The following is a 25,563-nucleotide window of genomic DNA, read 5'->3' on the forward strand; positions in this document are numbered from 1 at the left end:
CTCACTTTGTAGACCAGGCTGGCCTCGAACACAGAAATCTGCCTGCCTCTGCCTCCCGAGTGCTGGGATTAAAGGCGTGCGCCACCATGCCCGGCATATGCACTTCTTTTCATGTTGATGATGATTGCCTTTCCTTGAAAGATATCTGAAAAACACCTAAGCATGCCGTCGAGTTGCACTCCTTTTCATCTTTAGTTCATCTTCATTAGCGAGCCAACAAGGCAAAAATAATTGATATGATATGTGCTAAATCTGGACATTAGGTTTAGGTGCTTTTAGTGAAATGAATAATAGAAGCCTAGACATGATAAAAAAAACTTAATTTTCTGATGACCTAGGAGCAGGAAGGTCTAAATTGGTTTGTGGCTCAATTATGTGCACAAGACATAGACCCTTGTATTTTTGCTATGTAGTATTTGACTTAAACAGCAAGGACACCTCCAAGTACAATACAGCTATAGAAGTTGTAGCCTTGATGTCTGTCCTCTATGGAGTTGCAAGGACAAAGTTTCATTGTAGATGACTGAGCTACTTTAACAAGCCTCCTTAGAAGTTCCACACAACCCTTGCCTTTATTTGTCTTTGGCAGAGTAGATGTACCTGCAGAAGTAGCTAAAGATATGAGATATTTGACAACCAACTAATAATGTCCTTCATCAATGCAGTTTCTTTTCCCTAGTTTGGTTTTCTCTGATTCCGCCTTTCCCTTTAACATTGTATATAGGGTGTCAAATTAATTGAACCTCTCTTACCTTTACATTTTATTGATGGTGGTGGCCTGAACTCAGTGGTTTAGAGAGGCTGACATCTCACATAGGCTCTGATTGATTGGCAATGTCTGCCATTTCTGTGAAAGACAATAAAAGTGTGGCTTGGCATCTTACAGTTCTGATTCTGTAAGCCATCTTTTTATGGATGAGGAACATAAAATATTGTAATTTTGTCTACAAAAATGTAATGCTGCCTCAATAACAATTGCATGTGCCTGTTATTAAGCAAAGACAGTAGCCCAAGAAAAAAGAAGCATTGTTTATGAACATCAGAAGGACACTTTTTTTTGAAGGCAGCTATTTCTCTTCTTACATTTCTTATTGTGTCCTGTCTTCATCAGGCAACCTGCCACTCTGCTCATTTCCCTCTCTGCAGCCTGTCAGCATCTGCCTGCCTTGATTTCACCAGGGAGAGACGATGGGAGGCTCCATCACCAGTTCCATGCCTTTGTTTGGCAGTATATTATCATTTTAGATCGAGGACCATGGAGGTTGACAGCATATTATCATTTTAGATCAGGGACTGTGGGGTGAAGATAAATATTCCCAGGAAGAATGATTTATCTCTTCAGAAGCTCCCAAATTGATGTTGTACCCTGAGGAAGAAAACCCTGGTTTTGTTTTGGCCAACTCTTTTTCACGGACCATTTTCACTCAGTTTTGCCCATCTAAGCTAGAACATGCTAAACCTTACCTTGCTAACTTATGCTTACCTGAAAGACTGGATTGCCAAAGTCAATCTTAGTTCTGCTATAAAGAAAAGCTAATTGGCCAGAATCTCTGCTTGCAGAGTATCTTTTTAGGGACATTTTATGTGTGTAGAATCCTATTTTCTTGTTTGCAGTTAGTTATATAGTTATATAGTTAGTGGTCTATAGCAGTGGTTGCCAAATTAAAAAAAAAGTGGTGGTTCTTTCTTCTTCCTCTTCCTCCTCCTCTTCTTCCTCCTTCTCCTCTTCCTCTTCCGCTTTTTCCTTCTTCCTCTTCTTTTTGCTTATTCACTTTGCTCACTGCCCCTCCCAGTCACCCTGTCCCACAATCCTTCCTCCACCCTCTCCTCCCCTTCTCTGAACAGATGGGGGATCCCTTGGATATCTCCCTGTCCTGGCACTTAAAGTCTCTGAAAGGCTAGGTGCTTCCTCTCCCACTGAGGCCAAATAAGGCAGTCCAGCTAGAAGAACATATCCCATGGACAGGCAACAGCTTTTGGGATAGCCTCTGCTCCAGTTGTTTGGGACCCACGTGAAGATCAAGCAGCATACCTGCTACATAGGTGTGGGGAGACCTAGGTCCACCCTGTGTATATGTTCTTTGGTTGGTGGTTCAGTCTCTGAGAGCCCCAAGGGTCCAGGTTAGTTGTTGCATGTTTGTCTTCCTGTGAGATTCCTGTCCCCTTAGGGGCTGCAATCCTTCCTTCCATCCTCCCATTATAGTCCCCAAGCTACATCCACTGTTTGGCTGTGGGTGTCTGCATTTGTCTCAGTCAGTTGGTGAGTGGAGCCTCTCAGAGGACAACTGTGCTAAACTCCTTTCTGCAAACATAACAGAATATCATTAATAATGTCAGGGATTGGTGATTGTCCATGGGTCTCAAGCTGGGCTGGTTATTGGTTAGCCATTCCCTCAGTCTTTGCTCTGTACCCCATGGTTGTATTTCTTGTAGGCAAGATAAGTTTTGGGTCAAAATTTTTGTGGGTAGGTAAGTGTCATTATTACTCCCCTGGGATTCCTGTCTGGTCATAGAAGGCAGCCTCTCCAGGCTCCATATCCCCACTGCTGTGAGTCACAGCTAAGGACTCCCCCATTGATTCTTGGGCACCTCCCCATCCAAAGTCTCACTCTCTTCCTGGAGATGCCTCCTCCCCATCAATCGCAGATTTCCATTCATTCTCATGGCCATTGCTGGATAGCCAGGAGAAAACAGTGGCTCTTAAAGAACCTCCACGCCAAGGTATACTTGGCATTGGCATGTGGATGCCACAACAAGGGCTGGCAGTAGAAAGTTCACTTGGGGAGTGCTATACTCCCCCCAACTCTCTTCACCAAGATTGAGAAGCCTGGGTGTAATCCAATCATCTAGTAGTTAATGTAGCACGTGAAGAAAACCAGTTTGAGTTGAAGAAATCGTTGAAGTGAATCTAATTTTTTTTCTCTTAATAAATGGTATAGTTAAAATATAAGCTGTAAGTACATGGAGCATAGCTGTCAGGATCATCTGTAGCTATACATTAAGTCAAGAAGGATTGTTGTCTGTGTTGTGACTGTAAGTTATAGCTCTTAAAGTATTAGCCTGATATTATTACTGAGATATTCTTTTCATAGAGATATTTTTAGCAGTCCTCAAAAGTAGTGAACTATCAAGAGATAAGCACGTATTCATAACCTATTTAAATCCAAATCTATCCCAGATCTGGAAGAATAGTGGGTAGGTGGGAGACAAGCGCTAGAGCGTGCTACCCAGAAGGGTCTGTATCACAGACACACAGCCCAGAACCAGGCAGTCTCCTTCCTAGCACGCAAGGTAGATTCCAGAACATAATTAATGACTTGTCAGAGGCAGCAATCCTTTTTTTTTTTTTTTTTTTTAGTCTTCTGTGATTTGTATCTCTCTGCATATGATCTCCATCAATGGCTCTCAACCCTCATTGCCCATTAGAGCCACCTGGGGAGCCTTTAAAACTACAGCTCATGAGATCCCCTTCCTACCACCACCACCCCACTAGAAATTCCCATTTAATTGTTCTGGGACAGGACCTGGTGTAAGTATTTTTTAAAAGCTCTCTTGGCGACTCTAAAGTGCAGTCAAGGTTGAGAGCCACCGCTCTAGATATATTACATTATTTGCATGAGTAAGGGAGCTGATTTTTTTTCCCCCCTGACAGTTCTTATTGCATGCCACGATTGGTGCTGGAAACTTTGTACTCTGCAAGGCCAAGCAGACAGCTTCTTGAGGTCAGTTCTTTACAGGAGGCCTTTGAGTCTGTGGCCCCTGCTCTGGCCTTTGGTACCCATCACTTCTTTGGAGTAGTGTGTGCTGTGCTATACTTTTGACTGTGCCTTTGTAGAGGTCTTTAAGTAACTCAGCAAGTAAGTTATCAGTTCTAAGGGGGGAATTCTTACTTTTGGATTAAAGAGATTAGTTTTATGAGCATAGGTAAGATTTTGAAAGCACAAAATAGAGTAAGCCTCACAGAAGCTTTTCTTTTTTAAAAAAAGGATATGTATATGTATGCATATGTATGTATATATTCACTTTCACAGAGGCGGCCCATGTGAGTAGGAGCCAACTAAATGTCCATTTAGTGGGTTACTTGTTTGTGATCTTTTGGCTTTATATAGTTCAGAATAAAAGTGATGCATATAAACTTTCTGATGATGTCATGTAATTGCATGTAAATTGTAAAAATCCCATTTGCCCTGAAAGTTGGCTAATCATTTGGCAATTACTGAATTCTGTTTACAAGCTTTAAAAGGTAGCTAATAGAGAGATATGGTTATGTGCCTTCCCCCTGACAACCATTCATAGCCATAGACGGAACCCTGGAATTCAAATCCCTGATACTAAAAGTATCCCTTTATTAGTCAGGAGGCTCATACAGGGTGATAATAGACAGTCTCTTATAGGAAAGTGACCATGCCCTCCCTTACTTTACCGTCTCTCCTTCTGATAATGCCCAGGCTTCCCAGGTCCTTTCCCTGTTCCATTAGTCTTTATCAGTGAGTGATCCAATAGCTGAGTAGACTGGCAGCAGCTGGCAGCTGGGCCAATATGTGCATGCCAAAGAGAGATTTAGAAGCTTTCATTCATTTTTACATTGTCATAGTAGTCTCGCTGCCTTTTTGTTTTTCTGAAAGTATTTGCTTACCAACCTCCAAAGGATGAGAAGGGAAAACAACCTACATCCTCACTACAATCAGATCCGGAAGTTCTGTCCTAAAGAGGCCACAATTCTTGCTCCTTCTATAGTACTTTACTACAGGGACAGTTTTACAGGTATTCTGACTTCCCAGGCTCAAATCAAAACACCCTTTTGGGCTCTTTTTAATATAGATTTTCCCCTTTCATCACTTTTGGTGTGTGTGTGTGTGTGTGTGTGTGTGTGTGTGTGTGTGTGTGTCTGTCTGTCTGTCTGTCTGTATGTATGTATACCTCTGTGTATGTTTGTGCCTCTGTGTGTGTGTGTTTGTGTCTGTGTGTATGTGTCTGTCTGTCTTTCTATCTGCATGTCTGTCTGTATGTATGTATGTATGTATGTATGTATGTCTGTATCTGTGAACATCTGTGTTTAGGAATGGATGGGTGTGACTTTGTGTATGCACACACCAGTTTTCCTGGCATTTTATCCTGATAGTTGGTACTGTCTCCATGAAGCATGGAATGCCTCTATGTCTGTTCACTGTTGTGCTCCCAGTGCTTGGCATATAGTAGATACCTAACGGGTATTAACTGACTGGGCATTTGTCCTTACGGTCTCCTGCCTGTAGCCCCACATGTGATTTCTTTCCTTTCTGGACTGTCTGCCTTTTCTATTCTGGTTCTCCGTCCCAAGTTTGACAACAGCTGAGTGCAGTGAGGACAAGATGAGAGGGATGCACTGGAGTTTCTTCCTAACTTTAGCTTCCTCATGGACTCCTGGACCATCTCTCCAGAGATCCATAATGAGTTAGAAACATGTCCTCTCTTTAGTGGTACAATAAGGCTTGTCACTGCTTCATTCCAAAACTACTGAATCTTTGTGGGTTAGAATAGTTTTCAAAATAAAATTTCAAAGTACAATCAATGAGAAGTTATAGAAATATTCTTCAGCTCAAATGATCTGTAACTGGAATCTGAAGGGTTTTGCTTTTTTGTTTGTTTGTTTGAGGGGGGTTATTTTGTTGTTTTTGTTTCCTGTTCTGAATATTAAACCTAAAATCTTGTATTTGCTATGCTAAGCAAGTGTTCTACAACTGGGCAGCATTTCTAAGATACATACATACATACATACATACATATATCTCTAACACACACACACACACACACACACACACACACACACACACACACACGTATGGACAGAATGTTGGGGGAGAGAGGGAGAAGGGAAGGTCTTATCAAGTTGCCCAATCTGGCCTTGAAGTCTGTAGTTAGGTTAGTCCTGAATTTGAAATCTTCCTGCCTCTACTTCCCGAGCTGCTGGGATTACAAGCATCCCTACCAGGCCAGCTCTTTTGTCTGTTCTCTAGGATAACTGGTTTGGTCTCATCCTGCACATTGATTAAAATCACAGAAATCCTCTGAACTTCCTTCTTCCTGAATCTATGCCATGAGTTTATATCGCCTTAACATTAAAAATTTAAAGGAAATCTTAAAGTAATAGCCTTGATGAAGCTAGAAGAAAATTTGAAATTTAGATTAGATACTAAATCTAGGAAGAAAAAAATAATGTACTCTAGGCAGTCCCCAGCACTGCAAGGCATTGTCCATACTGATGTGTTTTTTCTGATGGGGTGGGTATCATTTAGATGGAACATCGACATCGGAAGAAAGATACCCCTGTGCAGGCCAGCAGTCACCACCTCTTCGTCCAGATGAAGAGCCTCATGTGTTCCAACCTGGGAGAGGAGCTCGAGGTCATCTTCTCGCTCTTTGACAGCAAAGAGAATCGCCCAATCAGGTAATGGCATGTGGACATAAAACTTGAGTTTCTTGTTGTAACTATGGTGGATTTGCATATTAGATGCTTTCAGATACATTTTTTATCTACCACCGTAAGCTCATTGTATAAAACTCTGAGTTCCTCATTTACCTACCCTCTAGATGTTTCCATTAAGGTTGGATTTGAGGATTCCTAGGAAATCAAAAGATCTATAGAATCCTATGTGGCCTCGGTACCAAACTTGCTTTTGTTTTAGTTGCTTTGTGGTAATAATGCCAAGGTAAAATTTCTCTAGAGTATAATGTTTCCTTATGGAAATCAGCACATTTTGTCTTTCAGTTTTTCAGTAAATAGAAACATTGATCTTCCTGTGTCTAGATCAATGGTATCAAGGAAGAACTTTGCAGACACTCCCGTTGAAGTAGCAGAGCTGTGAAATAGCACAAACTTTGTGCTTCTGTCAGTGCTCTGACTCTTAGTCATCATGGTTCTCTGTGGAAAGCTTTTCATTATGAATTTTGGTTTTCTCGGGTATTAGGAATCAAGTACCAGGCCTTGTGCCTGCTAAGTGACTCCCTATTGCTGAATGTTATCCCTAGCCCAGACTTTTAATGGTTAGGAAAAGACTTAGAGTGGATGCTTTGTGTACCCAGCCAAGCGTTTGAACTCTTCCTGAGACTTTAAGAGAACTATGTTTACTTTGAATGGAAGCATAAAGTACTTTACGTTTTAAATGAAGGCTTCACATTTAAATTATGAATTAGGATGGAATTACTCAAGTCACACATAATGATCCATTTGTGTAGTGCTTTTAGAATACTTAATAAAATAAACAGCAAGCCTCTTAAGTAACTCTCAGCCACATACCCTGATTCATAAATGGAATAATCTTGGAGCATTTCCCTCTTTTTTGGGAAATATGTGTGAAGTTTTTATTTTAATGCATCTGTAGCAATAACACATGATGGATAACTGTAATGAATTAGTTTTTATGTACTGATAAGTATGACTTTTATTTCTTGGTAGTGGACCGTGCCTATGAAATGCAGAAGATGGTGTTTTTGTGAAATAAGGCTATATGTGAAGTGCAGCAATAACAATGATAATATGCTTCCAGAATCAACCAGAAATATGGTTGGAGGAAATGAATTGGGGTTCTTGAAGAACATTTCCCATCACAAATCAGTTCTAAAAGAGAAGAAAATGGATTAAAATACTGACCTTAAAATAGCTCTGCTCTTAACGCCTATGAACAATTCTTAGCAATAACGCCTGCTTTTCATTGTTCTTTACTTTTATCTTTTAGAGACAAGGTCTCACTGTGTCACCTCAGCTATCCTAGAACTCTCAATGTAGACCAGGCTGCCACTGAACTCTCAGAGATCTCCTGCTTCTGTCTCCTAAGTGCCATGAATAAAGATCTGTGCCACCATGCCTGGTTTGGCATTGTTATTTTCTATTGAAATGTTTTTGGTTTACCCATAGCTTTACACAATCTTGAAGACTTTGGATGTATGATATACTCTCATTTATGTTTTTAAGAAGCAGTATCAGATGTGAAAGAGCTCTTCTGATTATCTCTATCAATCTGAAATTCTGAAAAATAAATTCCCATATTTTTCACAAATGCTGCAGTTGAGTTCACAGAACAGTTCAGTGATTTTTTTTTTATATTAGGATTAATAGAATGATAACTGACATAAAATTATCAATATGATTAACAATTAACATAGTCAATATCATACCATTATATTCTTATATTTATCATACTATAAAGATGTACTTAATAATTTATAATATTAACATCATTGAAATAACACTGATTTAATATTAGCTTCTTTCAGAGTTTCTCTTGCTGAAAACATTTTCGAATTTTCTAAAACAGTCCATTTAGGAGTCCATATTCAGCATTCCTTGTGATTGATTCCTGTTTTCTCGGTGAAAATAGGGAAATAGCCTGTGCTTAGGATCCCCAATAGTAGTACATTTTGGGTATTTAGTTTAGGCCAGAAAGTGCCCTTCTCCAGGCCTGCCATGTCTCTGGGCTAGTATTCATCTGCAGCCTTCCAGCCCTCACTCCTCAGCTCCCTCATATTCTGTAAGCACAGGAGGAAGAGTCAATTTCTCTCTACTGTGCTTCCTGGCTGGGCCGCACGGGTCTCCCATCTCTCAAACTCAAATACTCAGTATTTGAACAGTGTTGGACTTGATTGTTTACTTTCCTGAGGCTGACACAGACAACATAGTGACCAAACTGCCAGTGATGCAGAGCCGTGTGTCCGCTCCTGAAAAGGCACAAGATACAGACATCTTAATATTGGCCTTCATGGTGACACAGCAACTGTGACCTCTTGCCTTTGTTTTTTTTTTTTTTTCCCTTTGGTCTTGGAACTCAGAACAGTTCTTGCTTCCTTCATTCCGTGGTTGCATGTTCTCAGAACGGCAAATGTACTCTTAGGCCTTGTGAGGATCCTGGTTTTGTTTCTGTTACTGTGATAAATGGCATGAAGAAAAAGTAGCTTAAGGTAGAAAGGGCTTATCTGGCTTTCAGGATACAGTCCATCATCAAAGGAAGCCAAAGCAAGGGTGCAAGTGGCAGCTGGAAATGAAGCAGAGGCCGGTAGCTGGCTTTTTTCTGGTTTGTTCAGCTCCCTTTTCAAAGGGCCCAGGCCCACCTGCCTAGGGATGGCTCAGTCCATAGCAGGTTGGGCTCGCCTACATCAATTAGCAATTAAGAACATGCCCTCTAGACTTGCCCACAGGCCAGTCTGATGGAGACAGTTCCTCAACTTCTTCCCAGGTGACTCTAGTTTGTGTCAACTAAAACAATCAGCACAATGAGTTTCTGTCACCAGGTATTGTAGTGTCATCATTTATTATCATTGATAATACTAATACTGAAACCAGTATGAGGCTCCAGAAATAATCTAGTCTATAGAAATTGGTATCTGAAATCAAATCCTTTGAGAGGATTCTTTTAAAATATTTTCCATTTGCTTATTCATGGGGCATGCCACGGCCCATGTGGAGGTCAGAAAACAGCTCATGGAGTTTATGCACTCCTTATCTTTTGTCTTGTACCATGTGGTTCCCTGGAAGAGAGTCAGGATTTTGAGCTTAGCAGTGAGTTTCCCGCTGAGCCCTAAGTCAACCCAAAGAGTGTGACATTATTGTATATATTTCTGAATGATCTATGGGTGTCGTTCACATGACGTGGCATACGTGTGCCAAGTTGGAGGACAGATTTGTGAAATTAGCTGTCTCCTTCCGTGTTTGCATACCTTCCAGGGGTCACACTTGGGTCACCAGGTTTGTACAGCAAGTGTTCTTACTGCTGACCAATCTCAGCAGCTCCTCCCAGAGGACTGAAGATATGTGAGGTAGTGTCAGCTACTCATCTCTTCCAAGGATGAAAAGCTTAGTGTCTGCCCTCACAGGTATCCAGTATGAAGGGAGCCAGCATGTGGTATTAGCTTTCTAGTTCATCTACCAAAAATGTGAAGTGCGTAACATACCCTGAGTACCAACCAAGGCAGATGTTTTTAAGTCCCCAAATTATCATTTGACTGAAGCTTTGTTTTAAAAGCCTGGTTTGCGGTTTTTAAACAGTTATTGAATCTGCCTGAAGATCCAGGAGATTGGGGCTCTCTGATTATGATATGGACCCTCCTTCCTGTGAAGCTCAGAAAGGAGGGAGGCATGTTCTGACAGCATCTGGTTAGCATATGCCTACCTGAGGCCATCATTCAATTTTGCTCTCCTCAGACACTTGGATAGCCCATAGAGCCAAGTGATCATTGAAAATTACAGACTCTTCATTAAAGTCCAATACAGCCTTCATATAACTTCTTTCTATGAATGATAGTTATTTGTTCCAAAAATGTGTTTGCCCCATTGTTTCACATAAGCAAAACATTTTTCTAGAGCATTTTTCTGGTTGGAAGTTTGATTTCCTCATTCCACAAGAATATCTGGGGAAGGCAGGGAGGGAGAGTGCCCTCTGCATCTTTTATTATATTCATGGAACAAACACCTATATAATGCTTTTTATATGTCAAACACTATTATAAGTTCTTTTAAAAATATTTCCTGACTTAGCTCTTGCAACTACCCTGTGAGTTACATATTACTAGTATTCCTTTGTTTGTAGATGATGCAACCTAGAGACCTTGGCCAAAGACAAGTGAAACTGGTACTTTAACAGGGTAGGCTGTATAGGAATCAATATTTCCTATTGCTACTCCATATTCCTTATCTGTAATGTTCATAATGTGCTATGTTCTTCTCCAATCATTTTATGTTTACCATTAAATGTTGGGTCTGTATAGGGCTCATTCTTTTAAGATCTAGAATGGTAGAAACTTGAGCTTTGAAGATTGGACAGGAAGGATCTAATGAGGAAGGGGAGGGGGAGGGGAAATCACTGATGGCCCCAGGCCCCTTAGGAGAGGAGCTTCAGGAAATAGACTTGAGTTTGCAAATGGGAGATTAGCCCTGAGAAAGGAAGAGCCGAGGGTGTGGTTGTGAGCTCTTTGAGCCTCAGGATGGGCCTATGAGTTGTAATTTTCCAGAGAAAGGGAACTGGCAGTCTATGCTACTGGGTCGCCTTTAGCTGGCACTTAAGAGATGGCTCTTGCACCACGTGGGATACAGAGACCCGTAGTGTGGTGCTTCACGTCGGCTGTGCAGCTGTACATCAACGCTTATCTTCCTTTCATCCATGGTGCTTCATCTGCATCAGAGGATAAATAATCCTACCCAGTGAACATCACTCTCTGGCCAGCCCGTCAGTCTGCCTGAAGAAGTCAGCTTCCGTGAGAGACTCTGTTATAGGTTTGATTGTGAGCCTTGGCGTAATGGTTGTTGTGTAACTTTCGTTCTTTTGTTTACTGGCATATTTTCAGACCTTATTAATTAACACTGCCGTTTTGTCCGGGGACCAATTCATTCCTTTACTTTTGACTCAGCAGAGAACTTGGCCTGAGTACCACCCATTGGTCCCTGGCTACAGCAAGGCTGCTCGAACATGTCCGTCCGTCCGTCCATCTGCTGTGGGCTTCTAAGTGAGAAATTAGCAGCAGGGTGTGCTTAATCCTAGTAATTGCATGGATGAAGTTGACTTTCGATGATTCCTTTTTCACATACTTTTCTGAAGTTAGATTTTCCTTTTCTACTATCATGCGGCTAAACTCACTTTTCTTGAAAGGTTTCATTTCCATAGAAGCTTTCTTTTGCCTACAATTATGCCTTATTCGGTCCAGTTCTGTCATTTAAGGGAGCGAGAGGACTGAATGCAGTAGGTAAAGCACAGGCTATTAAAAAACCAGATCTTTCCTAAACTGTAAAATGGCTATGACTTTCTCTGTGTCTGGGAGAGACACACATCACCTGTGTCTCGTACACCCTTTTCAGTGTGGCTAAGTGGCCACACTCCGTGGTTAGGAAATCAGGGTAGAAATCCTGACTTTGCTCCATCAGCCTGGCACGTAACTGCACATCTCTTACAGCTGTTAACTGGTAGGACTTAGTGAAGATAACAGCGCTTTCCTGGAAGGATTTCTTGAATGTTAAATGTATAGGATGTTGCTCAGGACCCAGGAATTTATTGGTGCTTCCTGGCTATGAGGAGGAGGATTTTTGAACTCAAAGAGGAAGTATACACCGCCCTAGCTAGCTGTACGTGGTGTCTACCTTTGCATTCTTACAGAAATCACACCTTCCAAGAAATTGGTGATGTTTTAGTTATGATACTGCAGTTACTTAAAGTTTAGAGAGACCTACTAGCAAAAGGATACTATGCAGTGCATATTATGTTAGCCAGGAGTGCACAAAAAAACGGGAATCAGAAGCCTGAAGGGGGATTACAACCTGAAACACCACAGTGGGACAGGAATAAGGAAGTTGGGAATCCTGTCTGGAGATGAGGAGAGTCTTATGAAATTGCTTTCGTAGCTTCCAGTAACCCTGTTCAGAGGCAGACATAATATAAGAGCTTAGGAGAAAGTGATACAACTTTTATCTGTATATGGTACTATATACCTAGGTTAATAGAGCCTTTACAGGCTTTAATTCCCCTTGCCTGTGCTAGATGTTTATGCATTACTTGAAGCTTACCATGACCTGATCATACAAGTTCACCATCTACATTTTTACATAATTTAGGAATACTTAGTGTTTTGACTGTGACAGATTGTAGGCCTAGGTCTGTTTTTGTAACACTCACTAAAACTTGTAAGCTTTCCAAAGCAAAGAAAAGCAGTGTAAGGAAAATGGTCCAGCCGGACTAGCAAAGGGCACAGTGCACAGAGTTAAAATAGGTAGAGGAGGCATTCAGAGCCCCTCCTTGAATTGTGGTAGCGACCGCCATTCTATCAGGCCCAGAGCATTTCCTGCTGTGTCTAGACATGTTGGCACAGATTCACTGTGGGTGTCTGTCCAGCAGTGACCCATAGAGACCTTCCCTGGGGCCTCGTGTTGACAAGCATAACTGCTTCCCACCTCCCTCTTCTCCATCATCTGATTGTTCCAGCAGGTGCATGGGGATTGGTGTTGTCACCTCTGAATTAATCACATCTGTGGTTTATCCCTCATTCACTCTTGTGTTACACATGAAAAAAAAAAAAAAAAAAAAAAAAAGGCCCATACTTACTGGTTGCCTTTAATGGTAGTGACTCTAAGGAAGCTGCTGGAGCAGAGGTGGGGCAGGAGGGGGATACAAATACAAAGAACTGAGCAAGGAAAGGCTTTATCCAAATCTAGAACACACTGTGTATTATGGAACCTCTCTCCTTTTTTATAGCATTTTATGATAAAAAAATATAATGCCAATTATTTAACTTTAGTAAATGACTAGAAAAACTAGAGTTTCGGAAAACCGGAAGCTCACAGAGTGCATGAACTCCAATAGGCTTCTCTTTTGCCTTGCACTTATGCAGACAGCTTGCCTCTCTTAAGTGGTGGAGTATTTTTGTTTGTACAAGGTGAGCAGAAAGCCCTAGTCTCCCTCATCCTGCCTTTTAAGGCAGGAGCAGGTTAGTGAGCCTCCTCCCCTCACTAGTATCATGGTCTTCTCTGTCTTTCTTCATGAACACCCAGGTTGCTGCTTGTAGGGCATTCAGAATAATTTAGTTTTCCTGGAGTCTGTATGGGATAAGCCTCTGTCACCCATAGTAAGCACTTCCCAAGGACTTTATTCAGTGCCATTTAGGTCTCAGAAGGGTTTGGCATTGACAAAGGAGTGATCAGTGGTGTGCCTCTACCCTCGCTTCCCCTTCAGTTTCTCAGCACCTTGCAGCGTACTTGATAACGGGTGGTGTGTGTGTGTGTGTGTGTGTGTGTGTGTGTGTGTGTGGTGATGCACGGAAAGGAAGCTTTTAAGTTTTGCTTTCCTGTTGAGGCAAAGCGTTAAAAGATCCTGCCATTAGTCCCTTAATCTTTGCTATCACCATTCCCCTCCAGGAGTGGGGTGGGGATGTGCTGCTTAATAAGAGAGAGCCAGAGTGTTGAGTGCATCAGTAAGAGCTCTTTCATGTTACATTGTGCTCTCAGACCTGTCTCCAGGGAGCCACCATTTGCAAACACTGTCATGCTGAAAATACAAGTACATAGGAATCATCACCCTGTCATGCTGAAAATACAAGTACATAGGAATCATCAGATAAAGGCCTGGTGTTACCCCCTAAGCAGTTGGATGTTTTGGATCATAAGTTAAGCAGGGAGTGTCTACTTTATGGCAGTTTGGCACTCGCATTTCACACCGCTACTGTGTGATTACTGACGCCTGCTCATTCATACATTTAGGTAACAAATAAGTTCCACCTAAGGCCAAATTCTCATCTAGAGAAGGCATAAGGAAAACCTCATCCTCCCAAACCTTAAGTTCTACTTAGGTTCAAAATGTTGAGAAAAATAAGGATAGTTTCTATGTCATGCCTTTATATATAGTATGGTATATAAGGGTATGGCAGTCAGTATGCATTTTGTAGGTTTGTTTGTTTTTTGAGTTGTCTCAATATGTAGTCCTACTTAGCCTGGAGCTTGATATGTAGACCAGGCTGGCCTTGAGCTCCTAGAGATCTTCCTGCCTCTGCTTCCAGAGTACTGGGATTATAGCCAAGTGCCACCACAAAAAATAAAAAAATGAACCCACAAAGAAAAAGCCCTCAGAACATCCTTTTGAGAGGAAAAAAAGAAAAAGAAAAAGAGATTTAGTTATTGATACTAAGGGCTTAAATTACATAGATTTTTTTTTTTAAAAAAATTTAATCATTCTATTTTCATTTACATCTTCTTAACCTTTATTTTTTGTTTGTTTTAAAATGCCTACTTCACCCCAAAGTCTATAGAGAGCTTTGGTTTACTTGTGTTTCACATTCCCTATTAAAAATGGTCTCCTAACAAAGAAATAGTATTTCACAAAGTCAAAATAAATTCCATGTGTAGATCAGCCTGATCTCTCCCTGGCAGAATGTCCAGGATCCAGTGTTTGCAGGGATCAGATTCTGTGAACTCCAAGAAGAATTCACGACACTCCCCCCCCCACCCCCCCCCGTGCAGGTCATCCTGCTTCCCGACCCTGTTCTTGCTGGTCCTGCTCCTACCCATGTCTACTTCTGCATCCTCTGCTCAGAAGAAGCCTGCCTTCCGATCCATCTTCTAAGACGTTCTCTGGAGAAAGACTAAAGCATGTGCTCTCCTCCCCGACCCCATTCATTCTTACTCAGAATTCAAAATAGGTCTGGTGATGGCATTTCTATACAGGCATGGTTAGAATTTTTAAAATTCATCTTACCCCACAACACCTCCATTACCTCCCCATCTCCTGTCTGTTTCTTGCTGGCCCCATGTGTCTGTCTCCTCAAGTCGTGCCCTCTGCTGCTTTCATTTCACACAGATTCCATATTCTCCTTCCCTCTTCTCATAGTTTCTAGATTTTTGTTTCCTGAATTACATAGAGAGACACATTTCTGTCCCCACTTGCATTTTAGTTCTGCAAATGAGATAAACCTGTGATACTCATCTCTGAGTCTCTGTTACTTTATTAACATTCATTCTAAGAATTTCCCCAAGAGGGAAATTTGGGGATTTTGTAATTAGAGTCATTGCTATATGTAAGGCAGCGAGTAGAACTACCACCACCACCACCACCACCACCACCATCATCACCACCACCACCACCACCACCATCATCATCACCATCCCATCATCATCATCATCATCATCATCACTACCACCACCATCATCACCATCGTCATGATTTGTAACTGTTTCTTTAGGGTGGTATTTCTGCGGGTGCTGTGAAATGATAGACATGTGATTACTTATTTATCCCTTTAAGAGAGTTGTATTCCTCATATCATGACAATTTGTTGTCTTAGAGAGTTTTGTTTCATTTTTTATTATGCAAAGAAAATAGCATAAGGTAGTTTCAGATTGTGCTAAGAGGTAAAAATTGACTGATTTTGATGGTCAAGATTTGTAGTGATCTTAGCTATACTGTAAAAATGTATCTTCTCATGTGGCATTCAGCCGAATCCTTTACCTGGCAAAGCTATCAGATGGTTTGGTCAGTCTCTTCATAGATATTTATACAGAATCTAGCCTGGGATATTAACAAAAAAAGTCTGTTGCTTTCTTAAGTAAGTGACTTGCTTTGCAATCCATCTCCATGGGCTTCCTGTTTCCATTTCTTTTTACTCAAAGGATCACATGATCGTAATGCTACTTTAGTTTTTTTTTTTTTTTTTTTTTTTTTTGGTTTTTCGAGACAGGGTTTCTCTGTATAGCCCTGGCTGTCCTGGAACTCACTTGGTAGACCAGGCTGGCCTCGAACTCAGAAATCCGCCTGCCTCTGCCTCCCGAGTGCTGGGATTAAAGGCCTGCGCCACCAGGCCCGGCTGCTACTTTAGTTTTAAAATAAGTACACTGATGATCTTATCTAGTAAGACTTTCAAAGAAATGGCCTGTTATTAGTGTTGGTCTTGTGGTCTGTCTGTGAGATAGCTTTGTTGCCTGTTTGGGCACACTTAAGACAGCTATAAAAAACACTAAAAATTAGAATTGGTTAAGACCTGGGCTTAGGGCTCCTTAATATAACTAGATCTTTTTATTTATTTATTTATTTATTTATTTATTTATTTATTTATTTATTATATGTAATTACACTGTAGCTGACTTCAGACACTCCAGAAGAGGGCATCAGATCTTGTTATGGATGGTTGTGAGCCACCATATGGTTGCTGGGATTTGAACTCGGGACCTTTGGAAGAGCAGTCGGTGCTCTTACCCGCTGAGCCATCTCACCAGCCCCATAACTAGATCTTATTCATGGAGAAATGTTTTCAGCCACCCACCCTAATAAGTCGGGATCTTCTTGTTAGGAATTAGGCGTTGCAAGAGAAAGTAGTAACCAACCAGATGAGGGACTTCCAAATAAGGTTAATAAGTCTCTTCTCTTTCCACTGGGCAGTCATTCTCTTAGGATACAGTGTCTCCCCAGCCTTCATCTACTCATGAGAACCAGATCCCAATGTCCAGAAGGCAGCTCAGGGCTCCTTCCATGCCTCCTGCCCACTGTCCACAGTGACCTGAGGTAGCACTAGCACTGCCTCAGCCTCTTATGATGCTGTTTAAGCTTTTCCATTTCAGATGTTTCCTATTGAAGAAAGGGATACAGTTATAGCACTCTGCATGGTATTGGGCTGGAGAGAGTAACTTTTTTCTCATCTCTTTGTTACATACCTCTGCAACAGAAAACAAACTGAGGGGAGAAGATGAAGATGGATGGGTTGGCACACACCTTTAATTCACTTGGAGGCAGAAAGAAGCAGGAGTATCAGTAATGTGAGGACAACTTGGGCTGTGCAGTTCTAGGATAGCAGGGCAGCGCAATGTCTCAAAAATAATGATGACGGAGGAGGGGGAGGAGGAGTTGGATGGGGAGCAGAAGGAGGAGAAGGAGAAGCAGCAGAAGAAGAGTTAATCTATACGTGGGCGATAGCCAGGGAATGAATAGTTTTCTGAGGTGGTTTTTAATTTCAGCTTATACAGCATCTTCACAAACAGTGCATTTTAAGAGAAGAGACTAAGGAAGGTATTGAGTTTCTAAAGGACAACGATAATTTGTGGGAAGGCAAATAAATGGCAGAGGGCTGGCTTGATAAAATAAAGGTGATTGGTGTGGCACATCTGCCACTGACTCTGGGCCCATAAAGGCCTACTGTGGTCTTCACTGGTGAATACTGTTCTCCCAGATTGAAGATTAGTGGGGTCCTTTTGTCCTGCTTTTAGTCAGAGAGAGGAAGGACAGAACTTTCTGTATTTGCTGCTTCTTAACTGTCTTTATTGTAGCAAACCTTATGCCAGGTTTCTGTGTGTTGGTGTAGCATAGTCTAATCTCTTGGAAAACATCATTGGAAGCATGTTGCATGGTTAGTCAAATGCATTTGAGATAAAGAGGAGAAGCCATTGAGACTTCCTAACACTTGCGTTTCACTGCAGTCTAGATAGAGACTTTAATGCCAATTCCATTGAGTTCTGCCATTGATGCCTGCATTGTTGACCTTTGGCGCTAATACCTGCACTGTTGTGACTCTGCTGTTGCCCATCTCAGTGCTCCCACCACTGCGTCCTCAGCTTCTGGTACCTCACACCTCTGTCCTAGAGGATGAGTGTTAACTGTTAGCCAACACAACATAGCTAGACTTGAGACATTAAGAATTTTCCAAAATGGTATGTTGATGTTTGGTTTAGATTTTTAGGGTTGGCTTGGACGAGGGCATTGTTTTCCCTTATTTTCCCAATTAGCTTATAAAAGCATGACCCTTAAGTGTTTACACCACTTTGTTATTGCTAACTTTCAGACTGTAAATTAGTTTCAAGTGGCAGAACTATTCAAACTTTTAAAAAAGTGTTCTTTGTAATTTTTTTATAGATTAATTAACTCATGATCTTTTGCACCATTTGGTTCAAACCAAGATATTAATCACTCCCTGTATTTTGGATAAAATTCAAGTTGTGTGGCTTTGACATGCGCTAAATCCTCCAATCAATTTGATTATTATGTGAGAGGTGACTTAGATTGATAATATGAATTCATGTTGGGAAATAGTAATTTCCTTATAAAGTATAAATCTCCTTGAAATATAGGAATATATGTCATGTAAAAATACCAAAAACCCTGGCACTGGTCATTAGAATATTGGAATAGTATACTGGGAGTAGCACTTAATGCTATTTCTCAAGGGACCTTCTCAGATCTGGCCTGGTGGCGTCCTGAACCTACAGCCTTTGTAACCAAAGACTGGTGGTGATTCAGAGTGGTTGAAGAAAACAGTGGAAGACAGGAAGACCCTGAAGAGAAAGGAAGGGGTGTCATAGTTACTCCAGTCCCTTAATGTGTTTCTCATGGCATATTGTGTCAGCATAAGGACATCTCTACTGAAGTATTCTGTTGAGATGCCATTTCCATTTGTAAATGTCTCACTTAGGACCTCAGAATATAACATGAGATATTTTCTGGCTTAATTTTTTTAACTTTATTTGTTTCAAGTATTTTTAAGTTTTATTGGTAGTCTTTAAAATATTTATTCCTTGTAACATAGTCTTGCTCTTCTCTGTTGATTCCTGAATTAATCTGTTTTTAAATACAGGGTACACTGTGGATATGAGCCAAGGCTCTCCAGTCAGATGCTGGATGTTAAGATGGCTTCATCCTTGATTATCCATGAATCATTAGACAGCTTGGCCCATATCTCAGGCCCCAGCTCTCTCATGTGTCAGACAGGGATGGTAGTGCCTCCTACCCTGTAGGAATTCAATGCAGTTGTGGGAATTAAATGAGATCTTCGTAAAGCTTAAGTTATAGAATCCAGCACGCAGTACATAGTTTCTTTCATTATTTTTCTTCAGGCACCCTGCTGTGGATGCTTATTTATATTCCTCTCTCATTCTCTCTTTTTTTCATATCCTTATTAGAAGGTAGGTTATAAGTAATAAATAAACGTGATTTGTTCTTTATTTTCAAGGAAAGAATTAGTCTGTAGAATTTATAGTCATAATTTATAATGGCTCACATATAGATTTCAGGTGATTCTAAATTTCCCCAGTAGTGAAGTTCTTCCTCGAGGAGAACACATCAGCACATAATAAAGTCAAATAATGATTTTTTTCTCTACTTATAATATATCAACCCTTAGTTCCCAGTGTTCCTGACATATTCTTTTGTTTAATCTTTTAAGAAAGCATTAGAAAACATCGTGTCACTATAGATGTTCTTATTGTCTCTTTTTGAATTATGTTTACCTTTTAAATACTGTATCACACTACGTTTTATCTATCCCATTTAGTGTAATAAAGATGTAAAATGTGCATGGGGACAGGAGTAAATGTTATCTAGAAGATCTAGAATTCAGAGCTACCATGCTCTAATGAGGTGACTCTTGATAACTGGTCATGAAGTACCATCAATTGAACTGTTGCTGGGAAATTCTGCATGCATTCCTACTGTAAATTCACTTTTCAAGACTTTTAGGGAAAGAGGAAATGTTGGGAAGGGATTAAAGCTTCCAGCTATGTGAAAATTTCAGTTTTGTTTTGCCTTAAGAAGGCTGCTTAGCTTGCCAGGCATGGTGGTGGATGCTGTTAATCCCAGCACTTGGGAGGCAGAGGCAGGCAGATAGCTGTGAATTTGAGGCCAGCCTGATCTACAAAGCAATTTTTAGAACAGGCAGGGCAGTTACACAGAGAAACCATGTCGAAAAGAAACAACAGAAACCAAAGAATCCAAGAGTTGTTTAGTCTAATCAAGGACTGCCACATCATTGGTAGAAGCTGAAGATGTGCATGTTGCTAATTATAAAGGTAGTTCTAGTTGCTCGTAGTTGTAATAAGTCAGACACACAACCTTTCTGAGGCAGAAATGAATGAAAATTCCTTAACGAGGCATGCACATCCCTCATAAAATGCTTAAGAGTTTTTAATCTAGAATCTCTCACATATCCTAGAGAACTGCAGTAGAAGCTTGCCGGAGGCAGCATGGCAGAAATCCATTTGTGTGTGGCCAATAACCTTTCTATGAGACTGTCTCGAGACTGACAGATATGCTAGAACGAACTGGCATTGGCTTGTTTGGTTTCTATCCTGGCTCAGAAAACATATGTTATGATAATCTCTAGATGTGAGAGTAGGGAATTATAGTTCAAAGACTCTGAATTGCATTACTGAAGGCAATTTTTTTTCCCTAAAACTATTTGTTGAGTAAGTGGTTGATGTATCACTGAAGCTGAAAGGAAACTCATTTTGTAAAGCAGCACCATGTCATAAATGAATAGACTGTCTTTTATTGGACATGGAGATTTTCTGTCTGGTTTTTAATAAATTGCAAATGACTTATTGCTTCATAGTATCCATTTTGAACCTATTTTTATCTTCCCTCTAAGGCATGCTTAAGCTGAAGGATATGTTGCTGGCTTAGTATGTATTGATGTTCTTTCTGGAACAGGATATGATAAAGTATAATACTTGCATAATCAGGATTCTGTCTAGACCGGTGAAATTAAATAGTGACAGAGCAAAAAGGATCTCTTTCTGAAACAGAATTCTTTAGAAGATGGTTTTTATCCAAATACTGATGAAACTTACAGATAGTGAATGTTTTTCTTTAAGTAACAGGATTAAAGTTGAGGTTTTAATATGTAAAAGTGTCTAAATTTTTGCGTATTACTTTTATTGATTTTTTTTTCAACAGATAAATTGTAAGGTAGTGTAAGGTAGAGGAATTTCACAGGGAAGGCCATTCACATTATGACATGAGACACTATTTGCTACAGAGACCAGGGGACGGCACTTGTCCCGCTTGTGTTGTGTGCTAAGGTATTATAATTAGTAACTGCACAGTAGTGATGGGTCAGTGAGAAACTAAGTGACTTCATCATTTATACCTTAAGACTGCTTAAACTTTAGCAGGTCTGTCTAAATAAAATCACATTTTTACATTTTTGGCGAGTTTTGTCTTTGTTTAATAGAATTTTAGAAGGATTCATGTTCCTGCTCATATTTTCACTGTGAGAAACAAACTAACTTGTCAGGGAACAAATTTCAACTAAGAACTCTTTTGCAGCCTGCTTAACCAAGATTAGTGCTTTCTTTGTTCTTGGTGGCACATAGAAGGCATGGTAAAAGTTCGTTTGAAACCTCCAGGTCCTCCTGTTTGACATTAGTGCCACGTGAATGTACCAGACAGACAGATGGCTGTGCCTTTTCTGTGTGGATTTTCAAGACAGGGCTCATTATGAAGCCCAGGCTGTCCTCAAACTCATGTCAATCCTCTGGCCTCAGCCTCACAAGTGCTCAACACCATACCTGTCTATTTCTCCTCATACTAAGGAACTCTTTGCTCCGTACCTGTGTAGAACAGACCAATATTTGACTACAGTATTCAAATGAGCAGGGAAGATTTTCAACAAACACACAAGATACAGTTCTTAGTCACTCATTTTTTGATCTTGGACAAAACTTTTACTTTAGTTTGCCCATCAGCTAAATAGGTAACATAACAGTTATGCTTCCTGAGGGCATGGTGAGTGTCAAACGAGTCAGGCCAAATGAAGATCTGAGCAGAGTGCCTGTTAAATGATGATTTCCCAAAGGATCGACTATTTGAGCTGTAATTCCCTTGTTGTGAGATAAATCTGCATGTATTTCCTTTGATCAGATCTTAAGTTTGAAATAAAAAATGAATGTGCTTTCACCATGAAGAAAGCGTGTAGACCTTTTTGAAAGGAAAGTATCGTAACTGAGCATTGGAGAAGACTGAGTTCACGGTGCATGCTTCGTTGTGTTTGTTCTTCCCAGCATGCATTTCAGACTCACTTGGGAATTGTGGTTTCAGTTGAAACCCTGCAGCAATTTCTCTTCTTCCCATTCACACTGTATCAGCCCCCTGCTCTGTGGAAGAAGCTGGGCTAAGAGGAATGGAAATGGCCCAGTAGTGATGTGTATTGGTTGACCTCTCGTATGGGAGGTCAAGAATAGCCGTAGTACGAGAAAATGATAAGGTTAGCCAGGCAGCTGCATCTGTTAAATGCCTCCATCTAGATTTATATCACAAAAGGGAACAGAAGTGTGGTAAGGCCTTTATAATTTGAAACCCAAATCCTCCCAGAGGATTCTCATTCTCATTCTCCTCCTGGTAGTATTTGAATATTAGAACCGTTATTTAAGCCAAGGATATGGTGATGGATGTAATGTGAAGATGTGGTAGGTTCTGAGCCTTGTTCCAATAATGCCAGATACCACATTTCCCTGCTTCTCTCCTAGGCTAACCCTGCAGTAGCCAAGACCACATGTGATCATTTCACATTCAGTGGATATTGGTTTTGTGTTCTCTGCCTGGGGCAGCCACTTATTTGATTCTTCCACCAGATATTGAAATTCAGTGGGGGGAGTGAAAGCAGAAGATAGTGGATGCCTTGATATTCCTTGGGTGGACAATCACTGTGATGTTTGAATGTCAATAAGTGTTTCATAAATTACCTTGAATCTGGCAACATTTCTGGCCTTAAATTACTGGCTGGTTGACAGAGTGAGTAATTTGTGTTTGCTATAAACATGAGTGACACTGTATTATCAAATACGGGCTCTTTGAAGAGTTTGAGATCTTCTGTTTATCTGTAGACCCAGGTAAATTCAAGTTTCATCAATTGAAACATTATCTGTGTTTTGAAGCATAAACACAAAGACCAAGAACTATAAAGCCATTTTTATTGTTACAATAAGCAACATGACATAAATTATGAAAACATCTTAGATGTAAACATAGGGAGGATTGGACTCTGCTATCTCAAATCATGTGTTGGTTTCTACTGTATGGAATAATAGCAGTGATGCTACTGACAGAAAACCAGCCTATTTCTGGAAAGGTTGGTTTTGTTGTTGTTGTTGTTTGCATATGCATTTATGCAGATTCTGCTTTGCCAGTTCTATCAGAAATGAAGCCCATGCTTGTTGTATTCGGTGCTGTCCAATGCCGAGCTTTCTGATGATGAACAATTTGTAAAGGCTAACTATGAAATAATTTTCTAAATGTCCGACTGTCTTTCTCTTATAGTGAGAGGTTTTTCTTGAGACTGAATAGAAATGGGCTTCCCAAAGCCCCGGATAAGCCTGAAAGACACTGTTCTCTCTTTGTGGTAAGTGGGTCCTGTGTTTATTGCTTAGGAGAATTAAGTTATTGATAGAGAAACCCATGACTCTGCAGAAATGACTCAACTAACTCAGAGATTACAGTAGTGGTTAGAATTCTGATTAACAGCAGTCACAGTTGCCTTGCTCCTTTTACTGAAGGTTTTGTTCTGGTTAACACACCTGTTAGAGTACCGGTGACCCTGCGTTACTGTTTCACAAGGACAGTGGTACCTGGGCCTAGCAAGGCACTGGCTATCTAACCCATGGTTATTACGTGTTCAAAAATGGATGAGTAAGAGATTTGTTCAACAATTGTCTTTCTTCCTAAGTGTTTTTTTCATACTGACTAATCGGCAGCAGTGACTTATTTAGACCTGGGTTTGAACGCGGTCCTTCTGACCATGTTCCGTTACTATGTGTATCTCTGTCCTTGTTTGTGAGAGAATGGAGAAAGTGCTTGAGCTTTGCTGCACTGCATAGGAACTCTAAAGTAACCAGGCTTTGTTTCTCGGTAGGACTTGGGTAGCAGTGAACTCAGGAAGGACATCTACATTACCGTGCACATTATCCGAATTGGTAAGTGGCAGACTTGTGACTTTGGGGATGGTACCCAAGGGTATCTATGTGATTCAGTATAGTTTTCTGTCTGGAATCAAATTTGCATCCAAGAAGCTAAGAGGTTTAGAATTATTCTCTGGCCCCCTTGATCTCACCCTCAAATAGAATTTTATCTTTTCCAATATAAATCGTTAAATACAGCGTTGTGCCTTATTGATTCAAACTTGTTATATTTTTTTCTTCCAATCCCAGTCTCTTATACCATAAAATGAAATTTTAGGAGCTAAGTTTTCCCCCCAAGCTTATGAAATCTGTGAAGCAACTAGCCTTGCCTTTTCCCCAGAGTGCTACAGCACATTGTTATGGAATATTGCATGAGGAAGGGGTTTTGAGACGGTAGATACTGTATGTTTTTCAGCTCGTGTGCTATCATCACCTAATTGAAAGATCTAAGACACCCTACGGGGGAAAAACAAATACGCCTCTTTAACTGTCAACGCCCACTTTCTCAGATTTGATCTGATGGTGAAGACATTTAGATAATGCAGCATGTATACACATCGTGTGGGGCATCATTGTGGAAGCGAAGGGGTACTCACCTTCATTTTTAATACATGAAATTCTTTTAAAAGTGGACATTCTCCAGCATAGCGGCTCATGAAAGTGAGTGGCGTAGACATCACCAGTGCCAAAAAGGCTGATAGTAAGAATCTGTCCCCAAGTCACTAAAGTTGCTACATCACTTGGGTGACAGTGCATTTGCAGCAGATCAGCAGCTTGCCATGCAGGCCTCCAAGATCATCATTGTCTTGGTAGTTTGTATATCTTGTAACCAAATGTTGTAATACAATGGTATTTGGAGGGAAAATAAAAAGCATACTATCATTCACACATAGAGAGATTGTCTGTTATTTTTTTCTCACTAAAAATGTGTTCTGAAACTGTTTTATGCTGTTTTTATATTTGAAGGATAGGGGAGTTGGTTTCCTTGAAGTAAACTCTTTTTTATTTACTTTGTTTGCTTTGGGGATGTTTTGTTTTAAAACAAGATCTCCTCTTTAGATCACATACATCTAAAACTCACTATGTAGCCCAAATCGGCCTCCAACTACTGATCTTCCTGCTTCAACTCTTAGGTTTCGTGATTGCTGGTGTGCTACATCCCCTCTGATTGTGTGAGTCTTTAGCCTTTCATTAAATGGATGAGTATGTGAGAAAAAAATTAGACTCTTAAATGAACAGGAAAGGTAATGCGCTGCTATCTACTTTTGAGATTTGTCTTTAATGTGGTAAAAGGGAGGTTTATGTTATATTTTTATTTATCTTTCTTTAGTTTCTTGAATTTTAATTTACAGCCAGTTGTCAATATAAAATGTGTTTTAGATAATATGTTTGTGTAAATATTGGTCAAG

General features: G+C 40.5%; 1 protein-coding gene across 4 annotated transcripts in view; it reads left to right on the forward strand.

Moving 5' to 3' along the window:
* The window catches only part of Dock4 (dedicator of cytokinesis 4), a 406,489-nt gene that overhangs the window by 201,628 nt on the left and 179,298 nt on the right, over window positions 1–25,563 (forward strand). For all 4 annotated transcript variants that reach the window (XM_021201378.2, XM_029540998.1, XM_029540997.1 and 1 more), the window contains exons 8-10: window positions 6,276–6,427; window positions 23,517–23,598; window positions 24,109–24,169. In XM_021201378.2, coding sequence (XP_021057037.1) covers window positions 6,276–6,427; window positions 23,517–23,598; window positions 24,109–24,169 — 295 coding nt within the window. The remainder of the gene's footprint in view (window positions 1–6,275; window positions 6,428–23,516; window positions 23,599–24,108; window positions 24,170–25,563) is intronic.

The sequence above is a fragment of the Mus pahari genome, chromosome 7 (assembly GCF_900095145.1).
Source record: "Mus pahari chromosome 7, PAHARI_EIJ_v1.1, whole genome shotgun sequence".
In the NCBI taxonomy this organism is placed as follows: domain Eukaryota; kingdom Metazoa; phylum Chordata; class Mammalia; order Rodentia; family Muridae; genus Mus; species Mus pahari.